Source organism: Cupressus sempervirens, chromosome 2 (genome assembly GCF_028749045.1).
Source record: "Cupressus sempervirens isolate cs-2001-9-10 chromosome 2, ASM2874904v1, whole genome shotgun sequence".
In the NCBI taxonomy this organism is placed as follows: domain Eukaryota; kingdom Viridiplantae; phylum Streptophyta; class Pinopsida; order Cupressales; family Cupressaceae; genus Cupressus; species Cupressus sempervirens.
In genome coordinates, this window is record NC_143119.1 from 667,129,605 (window position 1) to 667,142,625 (window position 13,021).

At 32.0% G+C, this 13,021-nt stretch overlaps 1 protein-coding gene and 1 pseudogene across 1 annotated transcript; one reads left to right on the plus strand and one right to left on the minus strand.

Annotated features, from left to right (window-relative positions):
• Window positions 1-1,610: 1,610 nt before the first annotated feature.
• On the minus strand, window positions 1,611-2,198 carry LOC149575116 (cytochrome b561 and DOMON domain-containing protein At5g35735-like). The gene is given in 1 exon segment (XM_089812168.1): window positions 1,611-2,198. A coding segment is annotated over 1 exon segment (588 nt).
• Window positions 2,199-9,531: 7,333 nt separating this feature from the next.
• LOC149575117 (U6atac minor spliceosomal RNA) lies at window positions 9,532-9,661 on the plus strand (annotated as a pseudogene).
• The last annotated feature ends 3,360 nt before the right edge of the window (window positions 9,662-13,021 follow it).

A 13,021-nucleotide genomic window follows, 5' to 3' on the forward strand; every position in this document is an offset into this window, starting at 1 on the left:
TTGAGCACCAACATTGGACACCTCGAATAGGCAAGAGGCTGCATAAGGGAAAGGAAAGGGAAAAGAATCTAGATGATCTGATGTTTTGAACATTTTTTATATTGTTTTTATAGGCAAGAAGCTGCACAAGGGAAAGGGAAGTGAAAAGAATCTAGATGCTTTGATGTTTTGATCATATTTTGTTTTGTTTTGTTTTTTTTTTTGTTTTTTCTGATTTTTTGGTAGTATGAGGTAGCTGATCTTGCTTGACCCATGTGAGTTGTTTTCTTCTATGTTGACTGGAATTTGTCTTCAATGGAATTTTTGTTTTGCTAGAATTTGTACTCCAACTCCTCATGAGTTAATTTGTACACTTGTCTAGAGAGAGAGAGAGAGAGCCATTTTGCATAAAATTGGTGCCAACTGATGGTTAGGTTTTTGAGCTTTTTAAAAAGAATATATATCAATATCGGAATTTGAATATGTGGACACAACATTTATGAAGATCCTAGGGATCACATCAGAGTGGAATGTTGTTTGTATGAGTCTCAATTAATATTAAAGATTTCCACAAGCTTCATGGATTGTTAACATCAAACAGGGGTAAAGGCCTAAAAGCTTTGTCAGGCATGAGAGGCCTTATTGTCAAGGTCAGTTATTGACTCCTGAACCTCATCTTTGTTGGGACTAATGTTCTCTCCCCCATAATCACTTTTCTAATCCATAATCACTTTTCAATCTCTGATTAGAATTAATTATTGATTTACATTGAAGCAAGGCCATGGCTGGTCGGTTACTCCAAGATCTTCAACCTTTCCAGAAAAGCATACAATAAAAAACATTTTTTAAGTCACCATACCTTTTACATTGTCCATGAAACTGTTAAATAGAGAAATCACAATAGCAAAAGTAATAGAAGTAGATCACCAACAAAAGTAACAAAGATGATCATAGATAGAACTGCATAAAAATCTGTTGGTTCTTCTAATTTATAAAATGTAATAGTAGTACATATTTATAATATAATGTGATTTAATAGACATTCAAGTTTCAACAACATTCCTATAAATCTTGATTTTGACAAAAAACTTGTGAAGTAATAGAAATGATGAACAACTCTACAATCTTTAATTGAATCCTACTCAAACTCTATGACACATGAACAATAAATGTAAACTCAGTTAGACTTATTCTTACAGTTTCCTGAATAGATACCTTGTTTTGGTTCCACCCAAGGTTTGCCTAACTTGTAGATTCAAATTTTTTTTTTCACAATAGTAAGATTCTTGGTATGATATTCAGTAATGAATGCATTAATAAGTCACCTGTTGAATACTGTGCCCATGATTGATGGGGTCATCGAGGAGTTTCAATGTTTCAATTCTACTCAAACTGGCAAACAGATCAACATTCCAAGGAATGATAAATAATTTTGATCAAAAGAATTCATTTTATAGGAAACATTTAATGGAAGAAACTCAAACAATTGAGTGAAAGCATTAACGGTTATATGGCATTTATGTATATAGCAGGGCTTAGACAATTTATTTTGTGGTCAATGTAAAGGCTATTTAGATAGAATGAGTTCATTTCATACATAACCAGTGCATGGATTAAAATATACAATGTTACTAGGCGGCTCCACTTTGAAGATCTAGTGTCCCTAAACTGTTGAGATTAGCAGTAGCAGTACTATGTACACTAGGAGATGAGCCTGTTACTGAGCTTCCCACTTGCTACACCTAATTTATACTTGTTTGGTTGGAACCAAGCAGCAAGGAGGCAAAGATTGTTATTTTCCCACTTCTACTCTCATAAAAAACACTCTTGTTGGTCACATTGAGACTAATAGATGATGGATTCAAAGTAGCAGTCATAGAGACCACATTGTCAACAATAGTTGATCCATTACTCAATCTAAAGGCAATCAAGGCTTGTGTGCCAATCATTTGAACCCCATTAGGTTTTATACCCCAACCTACCCAGCCCCCTGAAGTAGTAGGGGGAGCCTGGAAAGCTATGTCCAAAGAACCATTCTCTACAACAAAGGTATATGATAGAGTAGCTCCTAAAGCTTGTAATTTGTTGCAGTTTTTGTAACTTTTGGCCTCAGTTACATTGAATTGTAGTGGGCAAATTGAATTTGAAGTCTGTGTAGATACATCCCATCCAAACAAAAACACAACAACAAACAATATCATGAACATAGGGCGCCTCATTATTCAAACCATAACAATTTAGACAAAGTAAATGTGGTTGTGGCTTGACATATGAAAGCTTGAACTTGCGATCTTCAAATTATTAGGTGTTGCTACTAGCGTTTGGGTATCAAATGCAATTCTGATTTTAAGCCAGGAAGATCATTTTGATTGTCTTTTGTTTCCTGTTGTTACATGATATTGTTGAAGGTATATTTGTGATGCTTGTTGATGAGTTGATGATTTGATTTCTGTATTATAATAATGCTGATTGTATTCCTTTTTCTTCCTTATGTTTGATGCTTATAACATTATGTGGTTGATTATAGGATTACTGCATGTGTGCACATTGTTACCTAATGTGATTGCTTAAAAACAATGGACTTAGATTATAATGAATGATTGTACACATTAGCGAGACATACTATATTAGTCTACCTTTGTGATAATATGCATGTTTTATACCACAAATTTATATCTAGTCTACCTTTGTGATAATATGCATGTTTTATTGCATAGCCTATATATAGTATATACTATTGACATTTCATTACTGTCATTTGTTTCAGATTTCATATTAGCAAACTGATTTTTGTTTCAAATTTTGCTCTCCTCATCTTTGGTATTGATTTTTATCTAGGTCATCGATGGATCTTGCTAATGACCCAAGGATTCATGGTCTCATTGGTAGGAGGACTAGAATCATGCTTGCACTTGTAGCTGCTCTTGTTGCCCTTGCAATATCCATTGCAACATCTACACAAGAAGCAAGAAGAGAGAGGCGTAAGCATAGAAGAGATGAAATCCCATTTTATAAGAGTATTATTCATTCAAATGAGATTGATTTCCATGACCAGCTTCATATGACTAGAACAACCTTCTTTCATCTATCCACTATTCTTAGGTAGAAAGGGATCATTGAAGATTCTTGCAACATCACTTTAGAAGAAAAACTAGTGATGTTCCTCCACACACTCGAGCACAATTTGAGAAATTGTAAGATTGCTCATAATTTTGGTCACTCGAGAGAGACAATTAGTAGATACTTCCATAAGGTCTTGTGGGCTATTTTAGCGCTCCATGCTAACTATATGTTGCCCGCTGAGCCAAACACTCCTCCTCAAATTCTTGAGAAGGATCATTTTGATCCCTACTTCAAGGTATATCTCCTATTGCCATATATTTTGTATGTTGATTATTACTCATAATAATATGCTTTTTAATGCAAATTCATGATTTGTAGGATTGTATTGGAGCAATAGATGGGACCCATATACCGATTACTATTGATGTCGACAACCAAGCTAAATATTGTTATAAAAAAGGCAACCTATCACAGAATGTTATGGGTGCATGTTCTTTTGATTATAAGTTTCAATACATTCTTGCTGGTTGGGAAGGGTCTACAGAAGATAGTCATGTTCTTGCTTCTACTTTGTCCAGATCAGATCCACTAGTAGTTCCCCTCGATATGTGCAATCAACTTGTTAATGTTTAATTCCATTGATTTTATGGGAGACATGTCAAGGTTATATCAATATACTTTTCATACATTTGTGTAGGTAAATTTTATTTGGTTGATGCGAGATATCCAAATGTACCTAGATTTCTTGCTCCTTATCGATGTACACGCTACCATCTAAAGGAGTTTTGCAGAGAAAATCTGATTAACTCTCCACGAGAGCTATTTAATCACCAACACTCCTCACTTTAGAATACAATAGAGCATACATTTGGCATTCTGAAGCAACGTTTTCCTATCTTGAGGCATGCAACATTGTATCAAATAATGACACAGACTAAGATTGTCTTAGCATGTTGCATCTTTCACGACTTCATTACGATAGAGGACGACATTCCTTGTGAAGTTAAAACTAAAGAGGATGAGCATTCTGGGATAAATGTACCAATACTTGAGACATATGGAATGACTCAACGAGATAGAGATGATTGGAGAAACTTTCGAGATGAAATAGCTCGGAGGATGTGGGAAGACTATAGAGTGCAGGCTTAGTTGTAGTTGGAACATTACATTTTGTTGTAGAATATATATTGGCAGATATTTTTGATATATATATATATATATATATATATTGACACTTGTGTGTTATTTCAAATGAATGAATTATATGTGACATTTTCATCATCATTATAATGTGGCTAAGTATGTTGACTAGTGTGAGTTTGTAAGATATTTGTTTCTTTGATTTGTAATTCAATGCATACACTATTGTCTTGTGACTGGTGTCTTCAATGATATTGAGTTTTCATATTTGATGCAATCTATGTTGAATTTTTGGATACAAAATGTGGTTGTATGTCAAGCCCTCGAAGACACTTTCATACCCTTCAAATGACTCCTTCCTCACAAGAAGACCCAACAAAAGACCTAGTTGAGTTGTAGGCATTTGCATGCTCTCTCCTTCAAAGAAAATAAATAACTATAATCAACAATTAAAGTACTTGAATTATTTCCTATTGTTATATTCCTCAACGTATGCTAAACTGTAATTAGATTATTATAGTCTTAGTCATGAAAATATATTTAATGCAGCATTACGTGCAATTGATTGTTTCTTTTAACATTAAGAATAAGTCTACCTCTACAATGTATTTTCATAGTAGCATAGCTTTGGCTACTGAGAACATATTAGATTTCAGGTACTTGAAAGCTGCCAGAGTTTCTCTTCAGTACAGTATAATGAATTAGGGTTAGATTGGCATGGAGGAAATTTTTTTTTGAGGGAAACCCTTTTAGAATTCAAGTTTTGCCAGCAATCTAAGAAAAATAATTATAGTATTCATTTATATATCAGTGTCCATTTTTTTGGATGGACACTTATTGTGACATATAGCTATGAACTTCTGTGGTAGACCATAGATTTTAGAGCTGAATTTCATGTTTTAGCAATGTACAAATCCTTTTTTATTTCATACATTTTTAGCCTAAAAGAATTGAGCATTGATATTATGGGTATAGCAAACTGATCAGTGTTGTAGTGGGGAAAGTAACAAGTGGTTGTTGAATTTATGAGTAGTTGCAAGAATTTTGTGCTACAAGTAAGGTCATTAGTTTCATATTTAGATTCCTTGCTTCCAGTGCTACGCAAAGAACCTCGTTAAAATATTCCCTTCTTTTACACAATAATCTTCTTATCACTAAATATTAAAATCTGCCAACGGGGTTCATATGGAAACAGTAACGAGAAGTATCCAATGGCTTTCTTTGCATGTTATGAAACATAAAATTGATGGGACACCATATCATATGTCAAAAGTGATGAATTTTCCAACAACTTAGAGTTAAGGCAATTTTAGCAGCACTTTGTCTTTCTAAATATATTAGATTAATGAAGGCATACAACTTTTATAGCTTTGATATTGATTGTGCTCTACTATTTACTTTATATTAGGTTTCAAGCTTTCAAGAATTGGAAGTTTGGCCCCTAATTTTATTCCCTTTTTGTGATGATGTCTCTAGAAACTTAATTTTTAGGTGCCAAGACTATAATTTGTAGTACATAAACCTGCATAATCTATGCATTGTTATCCTTTTCATCGTGTGTGCATCTATAAGTATGTAGATAAATTTTTATTTATAGATACATATAATACAAAGAATCCATAAACTAGTATAAACAACTTAGCTACATAGGTCAACTAACTGAGAAAAGTGTATGTAGTTCTTAATTGATAATAGAGAAAGTAGAGGTTATAGATTAGTTTGGGATTGGGGTGCAACATGTTGTTTTCTTTCCCTTTCATTGTTAACATTCCTGTTTCATTTTAGGAAATTGAACTTTCTCATTTAATTATTAATCTTCATCTTGACATTAAACAAATAGAGGTACAAAAACACTCTTGTTAAAAGGGTTGCATCCTTGTGAATAAGTGCTGCAAGAGCATCATTGATTCTTTCCAAATTATCAAGGGTTGTAACTTGGGCGATATTGATTTGGAGCATGTCCATTGCATTTTGAACCTGACCTTTTAGCATACAAAATGCTTCAACTCACACTATAACACTGCTCTGGTCAACTATGTCGGGAAGTTGAGCTATTTGTGCTATTGATGTTGTTCTATATACTAACAAGTTAATGAATTTAAGGGTGCTAATGTTTGTGCTGCTGATGTTGTTTTATGTTCTTAAAACTTGATTCCTTGAGCTTCTCTAACTCTGTAAGATGCGTATTGTTGTTGAGGGGTTAAGCTTAATTTTAACATGCATTTGAATTGAAGACTAGAGCTTGTAGGTTATGAGTTTTCCTTGCTGAATATTGATTTTGTTAAACTTACCTATAGGTTATCCATCTTTCCAAAATTCTGTCAAACCAAATATAGATACATTCAATGCTAGCACAATGCACTTCACATTACATCTTTAATGCATTGTAGAGAAAACACAAGACACAATCTCTGAATCATTTCGCATTAAAGTTCAAAAAGAGTACTTTATGATATTTAGTTTTCATATTTGATGCAATCTATGTTAAATTTTTTGGATACATAATGTGGCTGTATGCATATTGATTGATGCGGGTTTGTATTATGCTTATTTATTTGACCATCTTCATTTTTGCATACACATTATTAAGGTCTAATATTATATGGTCGAGTATTTTTACCCATTTTTGTTATGTTCCTTAGCATGGCTCAAGAAACACAAGTCAGCAATGCACCTTTTACAAATAGGGTGCTATGGACTAGGGACATGGAGCAAAAATCTCTTGAGTTGCTTCAAGAGAAAGTATAGCTAGGTCAAAAAGGTGAAGGTGGTTTCAAAAAGGAAGCTTGGACTACCATTGAAAGGCGGTTCAATGATGAGCTGAAGCAAAATCTGACCAAGGATAATTTGAAGAATAAATTGAAAACATGGAAAGCGGAATTTAGAGTAATGAAAGATTTAAGAAATACAAGTGACTTTGCATGGAATGAAGGTACACAGTTTGTGGATGCTGAAGACAGTGTTTGGAATGAGTTTTTGAAGGTAAAATGGTATTTAATATTCATTTTGTTTACATATAACTTTATATTTGTAAATTTAGTATTGAAAGACAACTAACCATTTCAATTATTTTTTAATTTGCAGAGGAAAGAATTCAAAAACACAAAAGTGTATAAAAGGCAGCCATTCCAATACTATAATGAGTTAGCCTTCATTGTGGGAAATGACATGGCAGAAGGTAATGCAACTACCATGGCTTGGGAGACAGAGGAAGGGAACATTATGGATGAGGCCATCACTCTTGATGATGTTGGGGATTTTAGTATACCAGTTGATGTTGATAGTCATTTGGATGAAGACTTTGCTCAATCCAACCAATCAAGTGCAAGTGGTAGTCAAAGAATATCACCATCTTCATCAAGGAAGGGAAAGAGAAAGAAGGCGAGCATGGTTGGTTTGATGGATACCATTTGTGAAGCCATGAATAGGATCCACAAGGGCATGTTAAAGCCTTACATTGTCAAAGTGGATAAAGAGGATTCTGAATCTATTGGAGAGATAATATATGATGCCCTCAAAGGCATTCATTGGATTAGTGAAGATTCAATGATAAAGGCATATGATGATTTTTTGGTTGAAACCAAAAGAGCAAAAGGCTTCTTGAGAATGACCGAGGGGGAGAGAGTCAAATACATACAACTTAAGTATGGAGGACTCTAGAGTTTTGTTTAAAACTATTTCAAATTATAGTGACCTTTATATTTGACTACTTTATAGCATGCCTTATGTACGCCTTATGATATTATCAGCTGCAAAACATATTTTTATCAGTTGAAAACATATTTTTATCAGCTTTTTTATGACTTTATGACATGCATATATGGAAAATTATTCATTTCCTTTACTTGTTTAAATATTTAAAGATGCTTGTACCTGCTCTTCTTATATATTAACCCACAAGGTGGACTTAGTCATTTGCATTAATCATAGAACTATTTGCAGATTTGATAGTTATTGGTACCAAATTCTTTACACATTAGTCCCCAACTTCTATTGAGCTGCTTGGATAGGCATTTGGTCAAATAGTTTGCATGGTGTCTAGGCTGCTTCAATTATTTTGTTGGGTAAAATGCAGAATACTATGATATTCACTTGTGTTGTTTGACTACTATCAGCATTACTAACTCTTGTGTTGTTTGACTGTAATATTCACTTGTGTTGTTTGACTCCTATCAATATTACTAACTCTTCTTCTATTTAGTAATATCTACATCAACATTACTAACTCTTGTGCTATTTGGCTCCTATGGATAATGTCTTAATTTGGACAATGTCATTTTATTTGGGTGTGCATAATGTTTATCTCTTCTTTCTAGTCATGTTTTTTTCTCATTTTCAGAAACCTATTGTTTGATTCTTCACTCCCATAAATAATGCAGCAGTAGGAGATGTTATACTTACCATTTTCAGGATTTCATATTGCTTGATATAATGATCCAATTGAATTTAAAACTGAAATAGATGCAATGATGTATTTTGTTGTGAATGACTCCTCGGCTATATAAATTGATATTTAAATAGGCTTTTAATAATGATTATAAAGATTTTGTATAGTGATTTAAAAGGCTTTTATTATAGTATGTGTATTTTCATATAACTAATGTATTTTTTTTATGTTGCAAGGTTGATGGCTTTAATCAATGTGCCAACATGTCGATATGGTGCTAGCCCTTGTTTGTTGAAAATCTCCAACACACAAAAAATCTTGGGTGTAAATTTTGGTCTTGCCCGCGTAAGAAAAAAGTCATTATTAATTTTCTTAGAAATCAGCATAATGAATAAATAATTGTTATACTAGGAACTAATGAAGATTTGCTATTGTAGGGACATAATGGATGTGGATTCTTTGAATGGGCTACTGATGCACAAACAAGTACAATGCATGATTATGGAGTAGAGTGCAAGTGTTGCAATAGTCAGAAGGTTGGAGTAGAGTGCAAGTGTTGCAATAGTTAGAAGGCTGAAATTTACTTTTTATGAGGTCTTGTTTGTCTTTTAATTGCATTTATTTGTTGGGAACATATGCAAAAAAATGCATAGCTATAATTTGTATAAGGATTTTTATCAATGACAAAATGTCTAATATTAGACTTGATATTTATTATAAACTTTTGTTGGTTGTTCCCTATCTTTGTTTGGTGAATCACACTGTTGTATTTGGGCTTTATATTGTAATACTTTTAGATTTGATGTACAAAGTTTCAGGACCTTTCAAAACCTATTTTTACCTAATCAAAATTTTTGTTAAAATTATCTTTACAAATAAATCTTATCTTTAGCCTTCTAAATAAAACTCGGTCCAAATATTGTATATTTTACTTTTTAAATATATTTAAAACAAAAATGTTTGTGTTCGTCGAAAATGAGAGACAGGTGGCATCTCCCTTGATAAGGACGGGAATAGTCTTTGGACTTTCCTTCACACATGGTTTAAGGCTATCAATCATTGACAGTTCTTACCCAAAAATAAAATAATTTTAGTTTTGATATTATATTCAAATTTATAGTTATATTTAACATAATTTTTTATATTCTTTATGCATACAATAGTATTTATAATCAAATTCTTCAAATGTAATTAAAATTTTAAAAAATGTTGTCAAATATTTATAATTAAAAATTGTAACTTTTGACTTCTTTAACAATAAACATATATATTGAAAAATCATGCTTATAATGGAAACAATTTGAGACAATATTGAATATAATTTTAAAATAACTAGATTTAAATCCAATGAAAAGATCCAAAAACGTGGGTATGACAAAGTGAATTGATTAAACTTGGTTGCTTTTAGTGTGGGCTAAGCAAGTAAATATATTTGTGGATAAGACAGGTATAAATATTTAAACTTTTTAAACTTTGAAACACGTTTAACTTGGTATTAAATGAAATATGTGATATACCTTTCTTACTGATAAAGTCAATTTATAATGAAGAGGGTAGTAAATTAATTTGACTTATAAAAATTTAACAAAAAAATATTTTTTATAAATTCATATTAAGATTAAAAAAAAAAGAACTTATTCTAATTCCTATTTTTATTGATGCAAGCAAACACGGAATAGTCATCTACCAATTTCTCTTCCGGGACAACCAAACACCTCCAAATGATATTCCAGAACTTATTTTTAGAATGCGTAAATTCTGGAAAAGAGCTTATTCCAGCATAGTTGAATTTTGCATTGACCAATTCTAGCAACCAAATGGGGCCTTATTGATTGCAGATCTATTATCATACATATGATCTAACAAGCATAATAAAAAGTTATTCATTTTAAGTTATCACTAAACATGGTTTCTCCTTTTTCTTTAAATGAGTGCATTTAGTCTACCTTATGGTTGGGTGTAATGTGGCAATTTGGGAGGGATAGAAATGGATATAGTATGTTTTGTTTCTTTCTATTCATGTTGGTGTAAATAGATATTTACTATTCATAGTTTACTTAGGTTAGTGCATAATTTTATTATTTTGCATTATTTTATTATTTATTTTTATGAGACACTCAGGAGTTTTTGTACCTTTTTGAGTTGTCATGTTGACAACATAGAGGTACACAACTCTATTTTAGCACATGGTGTCTACAACATTGGAGTTTGCATCATTCACTGAGTTGTCATGTAGACAACACAGTTATTCACACTCCTAATTTAGCACAGGGTGTCTACAACCCTGATTTGTGTGCTACACCATTGTAGGCTTATCCTCTCATCATTGCACTTGCTTCTGTGTTAATGGAGGATAACCCATATCTGATGGATATGTGCCTGGTTTTATGACTTATCATGATGCTAATTCCTAGGCATTCTAGATGCATCTCAGAGGCCTTTATATACAGGCACTCCTAGTATACTTGTACATGGTATTGAATATCATACTCCTAGTATATTTGTACATGGTATTGAATATCATACTCCTAGTATACTTGTACATGGTATTGAATATCAGAGGCCTTTATATACAGGCACTCCTAGTATACTTGTACATGGTATTGAATATCATACAGTTATTCTGATCATACTCTGGTCTATTTTGTGCTTATGTTTGAGTTCCTTGGTCTTGGGTGAATTCTACCCTATGGCAAATTCTCACAATCCGTTAGTTGTGATTAGAATGAATATAATATGTTTTACTTTTTTTGTCAGTTAAATCTAGCTCTTAAAGTGCTTTGGTCAAAGCTATTTATTTTACTGCATATATGTAGATATGTTGTTATTTTATTTCACTGCCACATTCCGTAATTGGGCTACTTAGACATATGTGGAAAGTTGTATGTTTCACCTCTGCACTAGATCCATCAAATCCTCTTGTTCTAAGTTGCTAGATATTTGAGAGGTGCCAAATATTTTTCCATGGTGTATTTACTTATTTTGAGTGTGGTTTAGTTATTTAGGGTATGTAATTTGGAGCTGTGAAATGCAAGATCTTTGTCATTCTATATTTAAATACCTATGCAATTAAGATTGAAACACACCTAGGACAACAAAAAATGATCAAACTATTTCATAACACAAACAAGATAGCGAAAAATGATGAAAATATTTTATAACAGAAAAAATTACAAATCAAATGCAAAATGCGATTGTACACTTGCTAGTCAAACTTATAAATTTCTATTTACAATGATTTATTTATGGATTTGATTGTGTTAATATTTTTACCATCAACGTTTTGTATCACACTACGTGATCTATCATCAAGATGAAAGAGAGCAAGAGATGCAAAACAAAGTCATACTTAGAAAATTTCTCATTTTTTATTTAGAAAATGTAGTCATAATTAAAAAGTCATCTATAAAAAATGTAGAATTCACAATTTTGTATAGAACATAGAAATAACATTTTTGTATCAATAGCCAATTTGAAATAAGCACTTTGCATCATGACCCCCACAAGTAACCTAGAAATGGGATAAACATTATCTAAGGTCAAGGAGTAAAGATCGATATGAGTTTCACATAGAAGAAGCCTCAAGAAAAAGAAATAAATCCTAATAAACCAAAAATTAGAAAGAAAATACCCAAGAAATTTTAGAATCTGACCAACATCTACCACAATTTCTAGAAATTACAAAATTGATTTTGTGACAAGAAAATTTTCTTGATATCTTAAGTTCCCCCCTAATTTCTAGACATCCCTATAAGAAGGAAATGATACAAAATCGCCCAAAATAACTTCTAGTCTAGTAGACATAGTTTCTAGGATTCACAACTAGTAGCCAATAGATATTGCTACTCCTCACAAGTTATCAAGTACACATGAGCTCCTTCAAACAAAATAGTTAGACACAAACCTTTGGAAATTTTAAGTGCTCATTAATCTAGTTTATTTTTCAAGAAAATGTCATTCAACCAAATCTACATGCACTAGATTGTTCATTAAAAAGATGAGGGCTAAAACATAATTGATAACCAAAAGGAAAATTGGCTACTTTAAAGAAACCAAAGAGAAAAGCACAAAGGAAAAAATTTCATCGACCTCCTAAAACAATGTATGACAATCAGCAAGCACCTCTAATGTACACAACACAACACAACATATCATATAGAGGCTTCACTAAATTTTATAAGTATATTAAACTATTGAAACCATATTTAATTTGATAAAACTGATGGGTATAATATATTTTCTAATATAAGAAATTATTAAAAAAATATTCTATAACTTTTAAACTAATGTACAATATGTTAAATACAAAAAAAACTCCTTAGGAAGAAGATAGTGTCTCCACTTCTTCAATGCCTGAACTATAGCATAAAATTCCTGATCATAAATATAATACTTTCTGTTGGCTTCATTTAATTTCTCACTGAAATAAACAATAGGTCTACCTTCTTGGCT